General features: G+C 40.7%; 1 protein-coding gene across 3 annotated transcripts in view; it reads left to right on the top strand.

Annotated features, from left to right (window-relative positions):
• nadka (NAD kinase a) overlaps positions 1–18,946 on the top strand; it is a 57,445-nt gene that overhangs the window by 37,568 nt on the left and 931 nt on the right. For all 3 annotated transcript variants that reach the window (XM_061904788.1, XM_061904790.1, XM_061904789.1), the window contains 6 exons: positions 3,658–3,743; positions 3,808–3,910; positions 3,979–4,097; positions 13,306–13,405; positions 14,820–14,977; positions 18,852–18,934. In XM_061904788.1, coding sequence (XP_061760772.1) covers positions 3,658–3,743; positions 3,808–3,910; positions 3,979–4,097; positions 13,306–13,405; positions 14,820–14,977; positions 18,852–18,934 — 649 coding nt within the window. The remainder of the gene's footprint in view (positions 1–3,657; positions 3,744–3,807; positions 3,911–3,978; positions 4,098–13,305; positions 13,406–14,819; positions 14,978–18,851; positions 18,935–18,946) is intronic.

The following is an 18,946-nucleotide window of genomic DNA, read 5'->3' as shown; positions in this document are numbered from 1 at the left end:
ACACCAGATACTAACTGCAGACCCCAAAGCAACACTGCACATTTCACAGCAGCCTTTTATTGTAGGCAGATTAAGGCACACCTGTGCAATAATCATGCTGTTTAATCAGCATCTTGATATGCCACACCTGTGAGGTGGGATGGATTATCTTGGCAAAGAAGAAGTGTCCACTAACAGATTCAGACAGTTGTGAACAATATTTGAGAGGAATAGGTATTTTGTGTGTGGGCTTCACGGTGGAAGAGGGGTTAGTGCGTCTGCCTCACAATACGAAGGTCCTGCAGTCCTGGGTTCAAATCCAGGCTCGGGATCATTCTGTGTGGGGTATGCATGTTCTCCCCGTGAATGCGTGGGTTCCCTCCGGGTACTCCGGCTTCCTCCCACTTCCAAAGACATGCACCTGGGGATAGGTTGATTGGCAACACTAAATTGGCCCTAGTGTGTGAATGTGAGTGTGAATGTTGTCTGTCTATCTGTGTTGGCCCTGCGATGAGGTGGCGACTTGTCCAGGGTGTACCCCGCCTTCCGCCCGATTGTAGCTGAGATAGGCACCAGCGCCCCCCGCGACCCCGAAAGGGAATAAGCGGTAGAAAATGGATGGATGGAAGGTATTTTGTGTATATAGTAAAATATGTAGATCTTTGAGTTCAGCTTCTGAAAACTGGGAGCAAAAACAAAAGTGTTGCATTTATATTTTTGTTCTGTAGAAATGGTAAAGGCATAAGTGGGGAAAAAACACCTTTTAGTGTAAAGAATATGGGAGGTGCAGACAGATGTGCTAATAGTGCTGTCAACAACCAAAAGTATGCAAGTTACAACCTCGCCTTAGAAAAATCCAGTCAGTCCTGTGTCATGCAAGTTAAACCATAGAATGTAAAAAGCTTTAACTAAAAACAAATTAGTTGCAGATTGTTTCTTTTCCTTACAATCAGCTAATTAGCAGGATGGCATTGTTTTGTTTGTGTTTCAGACATACTTATATTAATAAGTTACATTAGGAAACATCGCATGTTTGCCCAATATTACATGTCTGAAAAGGAGTAGAAAAAAGCAGACTTTATTTTAATCTTGTAACTCACCATTAATTCTGACCATATCTTTTCCATGTAGAGTCCCATGTAATTATCCATCCATCCATTTTCTACTGTTTATTCCCTTTGGGGTCTCGGGGGGCGCTGGCGCTTATCTCAGCTACAATCGGGTGGAAGGCGGAGTACACCCTGGACAAGTCGCCACCTCATCGCAGGGCCAACACAGATAGACAGACAACATTCACACTCACATTCACACACTAGGGCCAATTTAGTGTTGCCAATCAGCCTATCCCCAGGTGCATGTCTTTGGAAGTGGGAGGAAGCCGGAGTACCCGGAGGGAACCCACGCAGTCACGGGGAGGACATGCCAACTCCACACAGAAAGATCCCGAGCCCGGGATTGAACACAGGACTACCTCAGGACTGTGAGGCAGACGCACTAACCCCTGTTCCACCGTGCTGGCCTCCGCATCATTCCATTCTTGGCAAATATTTGTCGTCTCAGTCGTCAAACATGACACCTAACAAGCTAGTCTGTTTGGATGTATGTTAATCTTTGGAATCAAGCTCCAAAACAAAAAGTCACACACCTGAGTCCTTGTGCTTTTTTTTTTTTTCAAATGAGCACAGCTGCAGAATAAGCCACCACAGAAAATTGCAATTGATAACACTTTGATAAAGAATGTGATAAACTCTAACTCTTATTAAATGTTAAGTTTAATCCTTATTTCATCCTTTACTTTAACATTGCACAGGCTGACATTTTTTATATTCAATTTTGTTCAACTCTTTCCCTTCTTGTCGTGAACAAAATTGAAATGACAACATTTAAATAAACATAATTACGTGGGGGGCTTCACGGTGTGTGAATGTGAGTGTGAATGTTGTCTATCTGTGTTGGCCCTGCGATGAGGTGGCGACTTGTCCAGGGTGTACTCCGCCTTCCGCCCGATTGTAGCTGAGATAAGCGCCAGCGCCCCCCGAGACCCCAAGGGCCAATTTAGTGTTGCCAATCAGCCTATCCCCAGGTGCATGTCTTTGGAAGTGGGAGGAAGCAGGAGTAACCGGTGGGAACCCACGCAGTCACGGGGAGAACATGCAAACTCCTCACAAAGATCCTGAGCCCGGGATTGAACCCAGACTACTCAGGACCTTCGTATTGTGAGGGAGACACACTAACCCCTCTTCCACCGTGAAGCCCCCCACATAATTATGTTTATTTAAATGTTGTCATTTCAATTTTGTTCACGACAAGAAGGGAAAGAGTTGAACAAAATTGAATATAAAAAATGTCAGCCTGTGCAATGTTAAAGTAAAGGATGAAATAAGGATTAAAGTTAACATTTAATAAGAGTTAGAGTTTATCACATTCTTTATCAAAGTGTTGTCAATTGCAATTTTCTGTGGTCTCGTGGTGGCTTATTCTGCAGCTGTGCTCATTTGAAAAAAAAAAAAGCACAGAGACTCAGGTGTGTGACTTTTTGTTTTGGAGCTTGATTCTACAGATTAACTCACATCCAAACAGACTAGCTTGTTAGGTGTCATGTTTGACGACTGAGACAACAAATATTTGCCAAGAATGGAATGATGCAGAGAACAGCACGGTGGAACAGGGGTTAGTGCGTCTGCCTCACAGTCCTGAGGTAGTCCTGGGTTCAATCCCGGGCTCGGGATCTTTCTGTGTGGAGTTGGCATGTCCTCCCCGTGACTACGTGGGTTCCCTCCGGGTACTCCGGCTTCCTCCCACCTCCAAAGACATGCACCTGGGGATAGGTTGATTGGCAACACTAAATGGTTGGTACAGCTCGGTTGGTAGTGCGGCTGTGCCAGCAACTTGAAGGTTCCAGGTTCGATCCCCGCTTCAGTCAGCCTAGTCACTGCCCTTGTGTCCTTGGGCAAGACACTTTACCCACCTGCTCCCAGTGCCACCCACACTGGTTCAAATGTAACTTAAATATTGGTTTTCACTATATAAAGCGCTTTGAGTCACTAGAGAAAAGCACCATATAAATATAATTCACTTCACCTCACTTCACTAAATTGGCCCTAGTGTTTGAATGTGAGTGTGAATGTTGTCTGTCTATCTGTGTTGGCCCTGCGATGAGGTGGCGACTTGTCCGGGGTGTACCCCGCCTTCCGCCCGATTGTAGTTGAGATAGCCCCCCGCGACACAAAGGGAATAAGCGGTTGAAAATGGATGGATGGATGGAATGATGCGGAAAATGTGTAAGAAAACCGAGGTAGCCGCATCCTAAAATTCAAGGGGGCGGCATAGCTCGGTTGGTAGAGTGGCCGTGCCAGCAACTTGAGGGTTGCAGGTTCGATTCCCGCTTGTGGCATTCTAGTTACTGCCGTTGTGTCCTTGGGCAAGACACTTTACCCACCTGCTCCCAGTGCCACCCACACTGGTTTAAGTGTAACTTAGATATTGGGTTTCACTATGTAAAGCGCTTTGAGTCACTTGAGAAAAGCGCTATATAAATATAATTCAATTCAATTCAAAAAGTGAAGACTTGATACAAAATTTAACTTGCACATTGGAGGATCAATAAACTGATGACAGAATCATACCCATCTCAGCATGTATTAAACTATTTTTTCATATTCTTAATACCACCAACAGATCTGGATGACATCTCCAACCGTGTGGACTTCATCATCTGTCTCGGGGGTGATGGAACTCTGCTGTACGCGTCTTCACTCTTCCAGGTATGGACATGTGACCACACCGTGCGTCTGCCACACTCGTTCTAATGCCTTGCTGTCTGAGCAGGAGAGCGTTCCACCAGTGATGGCCTTCCATTTGGGCTCCTTGGGTTTCTTGACCCCTCTAAAATTTGACACTTATCAGTCTCTGGTCAGCCAAATTATTGACGGTATAATTATGTTTCTCCAGCATTACACCGCGTGTAAAACACATTTTAATTGCTCTTTTTATTCCCAGGAAATGCTGCTATTGTGCTGCGCAGTCGCTTGAAAGTGCGAGTACACCGAGAGAGGGAGAAGGCCGTCATTGTGACCAACGGAGATGTGGAGAGCAGCCACAAAAGTGCCAACTATCAGGTAACTCCTCACGTGCACACAGGTGACCTTAGGTTGCCCAAAGATTGACACCACAGATGACAACATCATGACTCAGCTGTGGCCTTTGAGCCGAGGCCAGAATGTTGCTTTACATGTCAATGATACACAGGACCTGAAAATCAATCCATTCATCCAAGTGAATTAAACTAAGCAGGGCTGTACGGTGCGACAAATTTACTCACAAATGCGACTTAACAAAAAAACAACTTGTTTCACATTTGCAAATAGGGATTTCAAACCCATCAAACTGTGCTCCTAAAAGAAATCCATCCAAATTTGATCAAACTAGAGTAAAATGTTTTCCCACCTGTATTACATGTTTGGAATAAACTCATAACCATTAATAAATGGACAAAGGATTGACGTGGAAGTAGCGCGCTGAAACTGTATGTGATTGTGTGGCCCTTCAATCCTGCGCCACGCACATAAGGGAGCCCCGCTCCTCTGAGATCACACACTCAGGCCCTGTTTATGCTAAGCCGACTAAGGTTATCCAAGGTATATCCCAACTAACCTTATCCATGTCCACACACAACTATGCCACCGTTTAAGACCCCTTCCGTCCGCCGGCACAACGCGACCTAATACGCATGCGTGGAAAATGCGCACGTTATAGTCATATCCAGTGTTGCTTTGAGTGCAAGTTCTTGAATTTAACTTATCTGAACAATATCCAGTGTTGTGGTATTTCAATTAACTGGAATCCAGTGTGCTGTGGGGTCCTATTGTAGTGAATCACACCTGAGACATCATAAATAAATCTTTATTTGACACGTAATCAATATGATAGAGAACATTTTACATCAATCAAACTAGGGATCTAGAAATCTGTTCAAGACACTCCTCATTCTTTTGCCGTCACCTTCGTTGTCCATTCGTTTTTGGTGACTTTATATACTCTGGACCTAGATGTTGAGTCCGCGACATACATGGCGAAAAATAACTGATACAGTCTGCTTTGCCAGTCCAAAAGTATTCGCCGTTTTCCTTAGTTAGTCTTCCCTCGACGGCCAACTAATACAAAGCACACGGTACCTTTTTTTCATCACATCCACGGGAGCCTGTATTCTCATTGACTCTCCTTCGACAAATGGACAAAGTTTTTCGCTAAGTAGAATCACAGCTGACCTGGACATTCGAAAGTTGTCTTTCCGCCTGACAAGTTTTGTATCCCAAATAGCTGCAATCACTTGCTTTTAAGGTATTCATGTGTGATTTCCACAAGCATCTGTACAGACGGAAGAAGAAACACGAGCATGTCTGAATGACTCGCCTTCATATTTCTAGTGGTTACCTCCGAGTTACAAAACCGCTTTATTATTAAGCTGGCTTTGGCGCTTTCTTTCTGACGTCGCTTCCTGTGTGGTTAGCGTTTGTACGTGCTAACAATAGGTAAGAAACGAAACGATTCTATTATGATTATGATTCAGGAGCTATGATTCGATTAAAAAAACGATTATTGATGCATCTTTAATTTATGTATGTTGATGTAGTTTTACATTTCTTTCCATTGAACTAAAAAGAGTTAATCACTTTCAACTTTTAAAAACAGTGCATTTGTAATAAAAAATTCCCATCCCATTCATGGAAATGTGTGCAAAAGTGGCAAATAAGTTCTCACAATAAAGGAACTGGCCGGATCTCTCGATGAGGTGGCTTGCCAAATTTTAGCACTGTCTGCATTACTTTATTTACGATAAATACATCGATTATCGATTATTGACGTTTAGGAATCGATTTTTTAATCGTCCATGTCCGAATTGTGATGCATCTAAGGATCGATTATTTCCCCCACCTCTAGTGCTAGTACGGTTTAGGGATGTTCTCTGTGTTTGAGTGTTGCAGTAGGCCTTATGATGGGATTGTGTTTATATGCATGAGTGCACACGTGTACATTGTAGTACACAAAAACATCCATCCGTCTATTTTCTTTAGCGCTTGTCATTAGTCGGGTAGCAGGTGAGCTGGAGTCTATCCCAGCTGACCGCGTACACCACCAGCCAATCACAGGATGCAAACAAGCATTCATATTTACACCTGTGGACACTTAAGAGTCTCCCATGAAATGAATGTTTTTTCGATGTGGGAGGACACCAAAGTACTCGTAGAGAACCCACACAAGCACAGGGTAGAACTTGCAAACTCACAAAGAAAAACCTGATTGTGAGACAGGCATGCTAACCACATGCACTATCTATCATGAGTTGATTAACGTGGACCCTGACTTAAACAAGTTGAAAAATGTATTCGGGTGTTACCGTTTAGTGGTAACACTCATAATTGTACGGAATATGTACTGAACTGTGCAATCTACTAATAAAAGTTTCAATCAATCAAACCACCGTGCTGCCTCATTGAAACTTCCTTAGGGAAAAAAGATCATGCCCCATTTTTTTATTTTTTTTCAATCTGCAAAAGCATACTACTTTGTACTAGAACATACTATTCTTGGTACCCGAGCATGTGAAGATACTGTTTTTATAACATAAACCTCTACCCTGTTAAAAATGACATTAAACACATGTGCTAACATTAGCTTAGCTTGTTGCTGGAGTCTAATACATAATACTTAATAATTTGTCATACTTGATTGGTCCGTGAATAGGGTTTGTGTCAGGTTCAAACGCTGATGACATCTATTAAACAGACATAGAAGCAAGGAATTAAACAGAGACAGAATTCAATTTAGCTCAATTGAGGAGAAACGTCTGGGCTGTACTCTTGTACAGTGTCCCACCACGCGCTGACGAAAGATTGTACGCCTCCTCTTTTATTTGGACTTTCCCTGATTACAGGGCAACAGCTGTTTCTAAAGGAAGGGGGTCGAAAACAGCCGCTGCCCTTGATCACAAAACAGTTCACTTCATCTCCACTTTGTAGATCTCGGGTCAAGACAAAATCTTCCTGTGGATTACAATACATCAAAGAAACCGACACCTTCATGTCGCTTTTCATCCTACACAGTGGAGTTTTACAAGCCTTTTGCTTGGTAGGATCAAAGTCAGCTTCTGTCTGCTCGCTGGGAACTCATGGAAACACAAAGTTTTGTGATCACGTAGATACAATTATTCTGACAGTTTGTAAAAAGAAAAGTTTGTTTATTGAAGCAAATTTCTCCATAAGAAACAATGTAAACATGAGGAGTGGGTTCCAGCCTTGACAAAAGTCCATCATTTAGTGAAGGTTTGTACACTTTGAACATAATATAATGCGCTACACAGTACTGTATATGAAACAAACGATTGATCAACTTTCATTTTAATAAAGTCAAAACAAAAACTAGCTAAACTGTCCTCTAATATAGCCGCCCTGCCGACACACACTCAGGCTCATACTGTCACTAGCCCTGTGGTGCACTTACAGTTTGGAATCACAAAACAATGACTAAGAATCAAAAATAAAATATCCTTCGCCTCGTTAGTTAATCATCTTGGTGGGCAGCTGAGGAAAGTGGGAGGAGGCGATATCGACAACGCTTTGGGTACTTCCTGAATGTTTCAAACCACACATTGCTCCTCCATTACTTTCATAGGACTGATATTGCACAAATAAAACTAAAGAAAGGATACCCCCCCGTGTATATATGTATATATATTTTTTTAATTTTATTTTATTTATTTTTTTTGTAAATTAGGGGTTTGTAAACTGTGTACTCCACAGTCTCCTCTTGACTGTTTTTCATAGCTGCCTTCAGTATACTCTTGGATAACAAATTTGATTTTTGTTGTTTCTTAGCGTTAGCTCACAGATGCATTCGATGCAGCTTGGTTTTTGTAGTCTCCTGCAGTCTTATTTTGAAGCTGCCATGTAAAGCAAGGATATTCAACTAAAAAGTTTTAGGGCCCAAGTAGTCTTCTTTTGTATATTTCAGATATTGATTGATTGATTGATGGTTTGATTAGTTGGTTGAAACTTTTATTAGTAGATTGCACAGTACAGTACATATACCGTACAATTGACCACTAAATTGTAACACCTGAATACGTTTTTCAACTTGCCTAGTTTCTCTTGCTATATTCTTATTTTACTGTTATATTTTTATTCCCATTGTTGCTTTTTATTTTTATTCCTATTGTAATATTTCTGTATTTTGTTTCCATTTAAACCCCCATTATTTACTTTTTACTTTTTTAAATTGATCTCAACTCTGTACACTGCTGCTGGAATTTTAATTTTCCTGAAGGAACTCTTCTGAAGGAATCAATAAAGATATATCTATCGTTTAAGTCGGGGTCCACATAAATCAACCAGCTTCTTCTACAGTAGATATTTGATCTGGGTCTATTTATTTAGTAAAAGTTTCAGGAGAGCTCTACTTTTTTTAAAGACCTTCTGCAAAATGAGATAGTCAAACATCATCTCTATGACAGCACACTAGTGATTGTAACAATCTGCTCTTAAAAATGTGAGTCAAGTTTCTTGGGTAATAGTGAAATAGCCAAAATGATGAAAAAGAGAAAACCTAAAACGGAACCTTGAAGAACACCATAACTAAAGAAGTTGAACAAATGACTACTGACTAGTGATGATGTTTGTTAAGAAATTATTGATTTTGATGCCATTATCGAACCGATCCCTTATCCAGATAGGTTGTAGTATATGGAAAAAAACACACAATACTTGGTTTATCAAAGGCTCACGTTTATTTTTTAAGAAAAAATAAAATAAATATTGACTGTTGTTACCCAAAAAAATATATATATACATTGACTGTTAGTGCCCCTTTTAAGTGGGCCACCTAGGAAAAATACATGCAGGGAAAATCCTGCATTCATTTGTATTGTACAGCACTTTACACATGAAACAAATCTCGTAGTAATGGTGTTGTTTAGCGCATTATTCAGAGTATAAGTCGCTCCGGAGTATAAGTCGCACCTGCCGAAAATGCATAATAAAGAAGGAAAAAAAACATATAAGTCGCACTGGAGTATAAGTCGCATTTTTGGGGGCAAATGTATTTGATAAAACCCAACACCAAGAATAGACATTTGAAAGGCAATTTAAAATAAATAAAGAATAGTGAACAACAGGCTGAATAAGTGTACGTTATATGAGGCATAAATAACCAACTGAGAAGGTGCCTGGTATGTTAACGTAACATATTATGGTAAGAGTCATTCAAATAACTATAACATGTAGAACATGCTATACGTTTACCAAACAATCTGTCACTCCTAATCGCTAAATCCCATGAAATTTTATACGTCTAGTCTCTTACGTGAATGAGCTAAATAATATTATTTGATGTTTTACAATAATGTGTTAATAATTTCACACATAAGTCGCTCCTGAGTATAAGTCGCACTCCTGGCCAAACTATGAAAAAAACTGTGACTTATAGTCCAAAAAATACGGTACTTTTTGCTCCATTACCAAAATACGATTATTAACCTACTTGTATTCGTCTGTTATACCATGAATTGATTAACGTGGACCCCGACTTAAACAAGTTGAAAAACTTAATTCGGGTGTTACCATTTAGTGGTCAATTATACGGAATATGTACTGTACTGTGCAATCTACTAATAACAGTTTCAATCAATCAAAAGTCTGTGTTCACCAAGTTGGAGGGGAGGAGATTTTTCGCCGTCATTCTTGTTAGCGTGCGAGTAATGTTGTTACTCTCCTCACTCATCTTGCTGCGCTCTGCGTTATACCTCGCCATGGTAAATGGTTATACCTCGACATGGTAAATGGTTATACCTCGCCATGGTAAATGGTTAGACTTCGCTATGGTAAATGGGTTAACAAACGCTGCCCTGGTCACTCTGGCTATCATAAACGTCATCATCCGAAATAGGATAACGTTAACATTATCTTAATTCACATCTTGCAAGCACTGGTTTATTAGACAGACCTGCAAACTCTGGAGCGGTGGAGTCTACAAGATACTGTTAACGTTATCAGACACATACAAAAAGGCTAACAATAACGTTACCGTTAGCCACTGACTATGCTTAGGTAACGTTAGTCGAGATAACATTACTGCAGTACTGGTTGACATAAGAGGTAACGTTATTTTAGCCTAAAGGCTACAAGTGAGCAGATATGGAAATGAACCGGCAACAGTTAACGTTTGTTACTCACCGGCACTATCACTGGGACTGCAGGTTGAAGCATAGAAAGAGGGGCCTGCTTCGTCATCTCTGTCGCTGCTTCTCCACGACACGTTTCTCTAACCTTCAGGTTCTTTACGGCCTGAAAATGTTTCAACATGTTTGTTGTACTGCTCCCCTTACAGGAAAGCGAAGCCTGGCAATAATTGCAGATAGCCGTTTCCTCGTTGAATTTTTTAGTAAAGTGAAGCCAAGCCTTAGAGGGTTTTTTTCCGGTCCATTGTTGTTGCTTCTGTATCTGCCGCCGAATGACTGAGCTACGTGATTTCCTGTAGGACACGGGATTCGTTCCCAGGGATTCGAATAAAGAAACAAATCTTTTTTTTTACTATAGTGACTTCGATAATGGGAACCGTTTCTCAAAAAGGGATTCGAATCCATGGAATCAGTTCTTTTGTTATCGATTGATTGATTGATTGATTGAAACTTTTATTAGTAGATTGCACAGTACATTACATATTCCGTACAATTGACCACTAAATGGTAACACCCAAATAAGTTTTTCAACTTGTTTAAGTCGTGGTACACGTTAATCAATTCATGGTAACAATTGGGAGAACCGGTTTCGAACATCATCCCTACTACTGACTGCAACAGAAGTGAACAAACTACAGCAACACCTTAGGTGTGTAAATCACATTACAAAATAAATTGTAGGAGGACTTAAAGGGGTGCCTTGAGGAACACCTCAGTTATGTAAATCACAAGTTTGAACCCCAGTGTTGTGTGTGCTAGCAAGGTTAAAATGATCTGTGTTCCAGGTTCCTCTAGACCAAGGGTGTCAAACTCTGGCCCGCGGGCCAAATTTGGCCTGCCGTGTAATTTCATCTGGCCCTTGAGGCAGTGTCAAATTAACATTAGAGCTGGCCCGCCGGTATTATACAGCGGCAGTGCCGCTGTAACACCGCATTCATCGCAAATACTCATACTTCCCAACCCTCCCAATTTTCCCGGTAGACTCCCGTTTTTTCAGTGCCCCTCTCGAAAATTTCCCGGGCAACCATTCTCCCGAATTTGTCCCGATTTCCACCCAGACAACAATATTGGGGGCGTGCCTTAAAGGCACTGCCTTTAACGTCCTCTACAACCTGTCATCACGTCCGCTTTTCCTCCTTACAAACAGCGTGCCGGCCGAGTCACGAATATATGCGGCTTTTCACACACACAAGTGAATGCAAGGCATACTTGGTCAACAGCCATACAGGTCACACTGAGGGTGGCCGTATAAACAACTTTAACACTGTTTCAAATATGCGCCGCACTGTGAACCCACACCAAACAAGAATGACAAACACATTTCGGAAGAACATCCGCACCGTAACACAACATAAACACAACAGAACAAATACCCAGAACCCTTGCAGCACTAACTCTTCCGGGACACTACAATATACACCACCCGCTACCAACAAAACAACAATTGTATTTTCAAATGTATTAGCCTGTGGAAAAAGTTAATGTTGATATTTACCCCAGAAGGCTGCAAATAGAAAAGAGGCATTCATTTTTTTATTTAAATTTTCTTTAATATGCCATTGATATTTTTTCATTTGTTTTTTGAAAGTTGATTTTGCACTATTAAGTTATATACTTGTTCCATATTCAGTGTTAAAGCAAATATGTGTAGCAAACTGAGCAATAATTAACATTTTATTCATGCACTTTCTTTTGCTACTTCAAGGCTTGAATGTTTGATTCATTCATTATTATTTTATTTTCACATTTATTATTAGCCTGTTGAAAAAGTTTATTTTCAGAGGGCTGCAAATAGAAAAGAGGCATTCAATTTTTACTATAATTTTATTTGATATGCCATTGATATTTTTCAATTATTATTGTTATTTGTTAACCCGATTTTGCATGTCACTAAAGTTATATAAGCCTTGCTTGTTCAATGCAAATCTTGTTTGGGTCCCTATTAAAAGGTTAATTTGTTCAACCTTGGCCCGCGGCTTCGTTCAGTTTAAAATTTTGGCCCACTCTGTATTTGAGTTTGACACCCTTGCTCTAGACCAGTGTTTTTCAACCTTTTTTGAGCCAAGGCACATTTTTTCCATTGGAAGAATCCGGAGGCACTCAGTAAGAGGAAACTCGGTAGACAATAAAACGTCGTTGTCGCAACAGTTTTAGTTTCGTTCTACATAGCCATCACTAAGCTTTAATTGTGCAATAATGTTTTATGTATGTGTGTAAATGTATTCATATGCATGCAGATATGCATCTGTGTGGATACATATACATATACATAGATACATCTGTCATCTCTATCTTTTTTTTTTTTTTTTACTATTTATACTACCATATTGTATATGCACCTTAGAAGGAGCTGCTCCAATTTCGTTGTTCTTTGAACCTGTTCATTGCAATAATGACAATAAAACTCTATTCTATTCTATTCTAATGCCTTTTCTTATGGGCACTCATTTTTTAATTTTAGTTTAAGCATTAGATACCTCTTTACCTGCACACTGCCTACCGCTGTCGCCTGCATATTGTGATCACGACAAACCATTGTCGTCTCACACGACATGTTCCCGACATCTACAAAGCTGCCACCTACTGATATGGTATGGTATAACATGGGTTACTCTGCCGAGCTCTCGACAGCACTGACACTCAACAACGGCACATTATTTGCAGATTGTAATTACTGGTTGGCAAAAAATATTTTTAACCCAAATAGGTGAAACTGCATAATCTCCCATGGCACACCAGACTGTGTGCTGCGGTACAGTGGTTGAAAAACACTGCTCTATACAACAGGAGCACGCTTGGAATTTGCTGCAAAAATGTTTCTCTCAAGTTTTGAACGTAACTCAGTATGGTGTATTGCTACTCCGGTACATTTTTAGTCTACTTCATACCTGCATTATCCTTTCCATCCTTTGTAACTGAGCTACTGTGTGTAACAATTTACTTTGTTTATGAATAAAGTTTGTCTAAGTCAGTGTTGAATAGCTCTGAGAGCTGTCTCTATATCAAAGTGTCTCTTCATTACTGTCCACAGGAAGTAACAGGCTAAAAATAAGGTGTGGGCGCAGGACTTAATGAGAGGTTTCCTTTTGTTTCAGGTCCTGAACGAAGTGGTGGTGGACCGAGGGCCGTCCTCCTACCTCTCCAACGTCGACCTCTTCCTTGATGGACACCTCATCACCACAGTGCAGGGAGACGGTGAGCCACAATGTTATATTTGTCCTCAGGCCACTTCTTTGTCCTGCTTTCTTTCAAGCCCAGTGAGGCTTAGCAGGAACACGTTGGGGAAAACCCGCGTGGAAAAAAGGTGTGTCACTTCTCTGACGACTTGCTCGTCTCGAAGACTCCGCCGTTGCGCAACACGTCCGCTGCAACACGGCTCTTTCAAACGTTTTTTTTGTCGGCGCACAAATATCCTTTTTAAAAGGGAACATTATCACCAAACCTATGCAAGCGTCAATATATACCTTGATGTTGCAGAAAAAAGACCATGTATTTTTTTTAACCGATTTCCGAACTCTAAATGGGTGAATTTTGGCAAATTAAACACCTTTCTGTTTATCGGTCTTTTAGCGATGACGTCAGAACGTGACGTCAGCGAGGTAACACACCCGCCATATTCATTTTCACATTACAAACACCGGGTCTCAGCTCTGTTATTTTCAGTTTTTTTCACTATTTTTTGGAACCTTGGAGACATCATGCCTCGACGGTGTGTTGTCGGAGGGTGTAACAACATATACAGGGAGGGATTCAAGTTGCACCACTGGCAAGAAATCTGCCGCCAGACCCCCATTGAATTTGCCAGAGTGTCTCCACATTTTACCGGCAATGCTAAGACAGACATGGCACAGAGATGTATGGATAACCTGCAGATGCATTTGCAAAGATTAAGTCAACAAAATCACAAAGGTGAGTTTTGTTGATGTTGTTGACTTATGTGCTAATCAGACATATTTGGTCGCGGCGTGACTGCCAGCTAATCGATGCTAACATGCTATTTACACTAGCTGTATGTACATTTGAAACTAGATACCCACATTTAATGCGAAACAAACACTTACCAATCGACGGATTTAAGTTGCTCCAGTGTCACAAGATGCGAAAGTCCTGATCGTTTGGTCCGCACATTTTACCGGCGACGCTAATAAGGCAGCCATGCTATGGGCCACTTCATTAGGTACACCCAAGCTATGGCCGAATAGCGTCAATAGTTATTCGCTCTATAGCTTCAATTTCTTCTTCAATTTCGTTTTCGCTATCTGCCTCCATACTCCGACCATCTGTTTCAATACATGCGTAATCTGTTGAATCGCTTAAGCCGCTGAAATCCGAGTCTGAATCCGAGCTAATGTCGCTATATCTTGCTGTGGTAACCGCCATGTTGTTTGTATTGGCAGCACTGTATGACGTCACAGGGAAATGGACAGTCGCATCACAAATAGGGAAAATCAAGAACTTTAAAGCTTTTTTTAGGGATATTCCGTGACCGGTAAAATTTTGAAAAAAACTTCAAAAAATACAACAAGCCACCGGGAACTGATTTTTATTGTTTTTAACCCTTTTGAAATTGTGATAATGTTCCCCTTTAAGTAATGCATCCTGTCCGCAGGTGTGATCGTGTCCACACCCACTGGCAGCACCGCGTATGCAGTGGCTGCAGGAGCCTCCATGATACATCCAAACGTACCAGCGATCATGATCACGCCCATCTGCCCACACTCGCTCTCCTTCAGACCCATCGTGGTGCCTGCTGGAGTGGAGCTGAAGGTACACACACACAGACTTCACAGTTAGGTCCAGAAAGGAGATTGTCTTGATGTTCATTAAACTAAGAGTCAAAGGTTTATTATTTGGGAACTTAGCTGGTTTACGCTTATTTTTTCTTATTTGACATCATAAAGTCACAACATTTTTTTTTACAAGAACACTTTACATGACGTCTACTTTGGTTCATGCAAATTATTATGCAAATCCATCACCTCTTGCATCTACCTACTAAATACTTCACAGCCCAACTGTGTGTAATCTTAAAGTGTTTAACGGACAAAGTTGGGAAATATCTACATATTAAAGCCGTGAGTTATTGTTCCAATGACTTGAATAGAAAATTGTGCATAAAACATTTATTTCCATTTAAGTGCATTGCTTTTTACAAAGTACAAAAAATTCGAAATAAAAAAAGCCTAATTTAGAAAATAAATAAAAATCTAAATCTATGTATTTAATACCAACTAGGGGTTATAAAGAATGTTAAATATATATATATATATGTGTTAAATTAGTGGTTAAAAAAGTACCATGATGATGTAGGCTAAAATCTCACCCAAAAATCTAAAAGTAAGTTTTATCAAAATATTTGCTAGAATTTTTTTTTAATTGTTGATTTATTTATTTTTAAAGCAAATTTAGTCCATCAAATTTAAACTGTAATACTATCCAGAACACTTTTATTAAAGTTTAAGTCCCAACGATGGTCAGGTGTAGTGAAATTAACCTGTGCAGTTGACGCATCCCCATGTTCCACCCCCTGGAAGGTGAGCGGAGAAGTGAGCAGCAGCGGAGGCCGCGCTCGGGACTCATTTTGGTGATTTAACCCCCAACAGGGCTTTCTCTGTTGTGGGTCCCAAACTCTGGAACGATTTTCCTCTCCATGTGAGACGGGCCCCTTCTTTGGCTACTTTTAAGACCCTTCTTAAAACCCATTTTTATTCACTAGCTTTTAACCCAGCATGAGACTTTTTGTAGTACCAACCTCGTCACGTCCGTTGTGTCCTGAGCAAGACACTTCACCCTTGCTCCTGATGGGTGCTGGTTGGCGCCTTGCATGGCAGCTCCCTCCATCAGTGTGTGAATGTGTGTGTGAATGGGTAAATGTGGAAGTAGTGTCAAAGCGCTTTGAGTACCTTGAAGGTAGAAAAGCGCTATACAAGTACAACCCATTTATTTATTTATTTATATTTATTGTTTTTAACTTGTGTAACTGTTTTTTAACTGCTTTTTATCCAACAAATTATTCTTAGGATAATTTGTATTTGCTTTTTTTAAATGTGTATTTTACTTGTTTTAAATGTTATTTTTAGTCAGTGCTTTGCCTCTATTTGTTCTTCAACTGTGGTTGTTTTTAAAGGGCTTTAAAAATAAAGTTGGTATGGTATGGTAATTCCAACCCTTGATGCTGAGTGCCAAGCAGGAGGCAATTATAATAGTCTTTGGTATGACTCAGACGGGGTTTGAACTCATGACCTCCCAGTTCTCAGGGCGGACACTAACTATTAGGCCACTGAGCAGGTCTTAAGTCGAGTATGCTTAGATTTCAACATTAAAAATCTAAAAATAATTCAATTTAAAGGCCTACTGAAACCCACTACTACCCACCACGCAGTCTGATAGTTTATATATCAATGATGAAATATTAACATTGCAACACATGCCAATACGGCCTTTTTAGTTTACTAAATTACAATTTTAAATTTCCCGTGGAGTTTCTTGTTGAAAACGTCGTGGAATGATGACGTGCGTTTGTGACGTTATTGGTTGGAGGGGACATTTTAGCTCAGCATCACTTACAGCAGGGGTGCCCATTACGTTGATCTCAGAGGGTGTGTCAGTCGATCTCAAGCCAGGCATTTAAAAATATACATAAAAATGAGCAATCATCAATCATACCAAGACTTCACTTTCGTCAGTTGTTTGACATTCTCGGCACCCGAGGATCTTGTGAGATGACGCTGGCTGCTGCGAGCTCATATTTAAGAAAAAAATCACTAACAGGGCGGACGCAGAGAAACACATTTTATTTCTAGAGACTCCGTACCTACTGTCAAAACTCTAAAGACCGACTGCACAGTTCCTGTCTTCACCATAAAAGACCTGTTTCATCCTGCCTGTGCTAACAAAATAAGAGTCTCAGAAAGCTAGCGTGCACAAGCTAGCAAGCTACGGAGTTTGATGCCAATGTATTTCTCCCCCGCCCTCAGCGACCGCTTTCTCCCTTGCTTGCCCACCCGCACACTCACTGACGTCACTCACCTGCTGCCAGACATTAAAGGGCCACACACATATGCTACTCTCATAAAAAAATGTGTTTAAAAACGAGTATGCAAGTTGGACAAATGAGATGCCAAATCCAACCACTTTCATGTGGTATTGGACAGAAAGGAGGACTTTTTTTTTTCCTCCATTTGAAAATGCGGACGTTATCAGCACCACTGTCTAATTCCAATCAATGCAAGTCATCAGAATCAAATACACCAACTTATATTCTTGTCTTCATGAAAGAAAGGAATCTATGTGTGTTAAACATGCTTGTATTATCATTAAACACCATTAACTTGTTAACAAAAATGTCTCTTTCATAAATAAATAAATATAAATTATAAATAGGAATGAGGTAGATCTCCTCGACTTGGTCAATTGAAAAGTAGCTCGCCTGCAGAAAAAGTGTGAGCGACCCTGACTTACAGTGATGAAAAGTCGCCTCTTTTCATCGCATAATTACTCAGTATTTTGGACATCTGTGTTACTGAATCTTTTGCAATTTGTTCAATTAATAATGGAGACTATAAAAAATAATGCTGTTGGTGGAAAGCGGTGGTTTGCAGCTGCCTTTAGCACCGAGACACAGCCGGTGTTTCTTTGTTTGTTGTGAAGCTTTAACACAGAGCGGTCACGCGAACATGTCTCTCTACGTCAACCAGCAAGTTTTTGGATGGGAAAATTGTGATATACATCTTACCGGAGACATCAGTGGATTATGCGTCCTCCTGCAGTAGCTGTCAAAAAAGGCAGCTGTGAGCTTGGCTCCTCGGCTTCTCTCTGAGACACTGGTGTGTTCACTGTAGCCATCCGACTTTGAGGTATGTCTTTACAACCTCACTAAAACACTATTAAAACAATAAGCAGATAAGGGATTTTCCAGAATTATCCTAGTAAATGTGTCTAATTACATCTGAAACGCTAACATTGCCTCCGCCCGGAGCCGTCACTTTTTATTTATTTATTTTTTTTCCCTAGCCCTTCACTATCAATATCCTCATCCACAAATCTTTCTTCCTCGCTCAAATTAATGGGGAAATTGTCGCTTTCTCGGTCCGAATTGCTCTTGCTGCTGGTGGCTCACATTATAAACAATGTGAGGATGTGAGGAGCTCTACAACCCGTGACATCACGTGCATATCGTCTGCTACTTCCGGTACAGTCAAGCCTTTTTTTTATTAGCGACCAAAAGTTGCGTACTTTATCGTCGATGTTCTCTACTAAATCCTTTTGGCAAAAATATGGCAATATCGCGAAATGATCACATAGAATGGACCTGCTATCCCCGTTTAAATAAGAAAATCTCATTTCAATTGGCCTTTAATATTCATTGCAAAATTGTCTTAAGCGTTACCACGGCGACAGTATCAAATATCGATGCACAACAAGACGGAAAGATCAAGAAAAAAGATGACCTCATGATTGAAGTGCCCCACGCTCCACAACATGTGCGCTCTCGGCCAAAGCCACGTAGCTTTCCCACAGCCACCTGTTGCCAGGCAGGTGTGGCACATTTATTCTTTTCCATTTCCTCTTCACACAGCAAAAAAGGACTCACTTGACCCTGCTCTGTATTTCATGTAAAAGATGTCCCATTCCTCATCAGATAATGCTGTCACACGAGGCCAGAAACACGGCCTGGGTGTCGTTCGACGGCAGACGGCGCCAGGAGATCTGTCACGGAGACAGGTGGGTTCCCCC

This window comes from Nerophis ophidion, linkage group LG06 (assembly GCF_033978795.1).
Source record: "Nerophis ophidion isolate RoL-2023_Sa linkage group LG06, RoL_Noph_v1.0, whole genome shotgun sequence".
NCBI lineage: Eukaryota > Metazoa > Chordata > Actinopteri > Syngnathiformes > Syngnathidae > Nerophis > Nerophis ophidion.
This window is presented reverse-complemented; position numbering and strand designations above follow the sequence as displayed.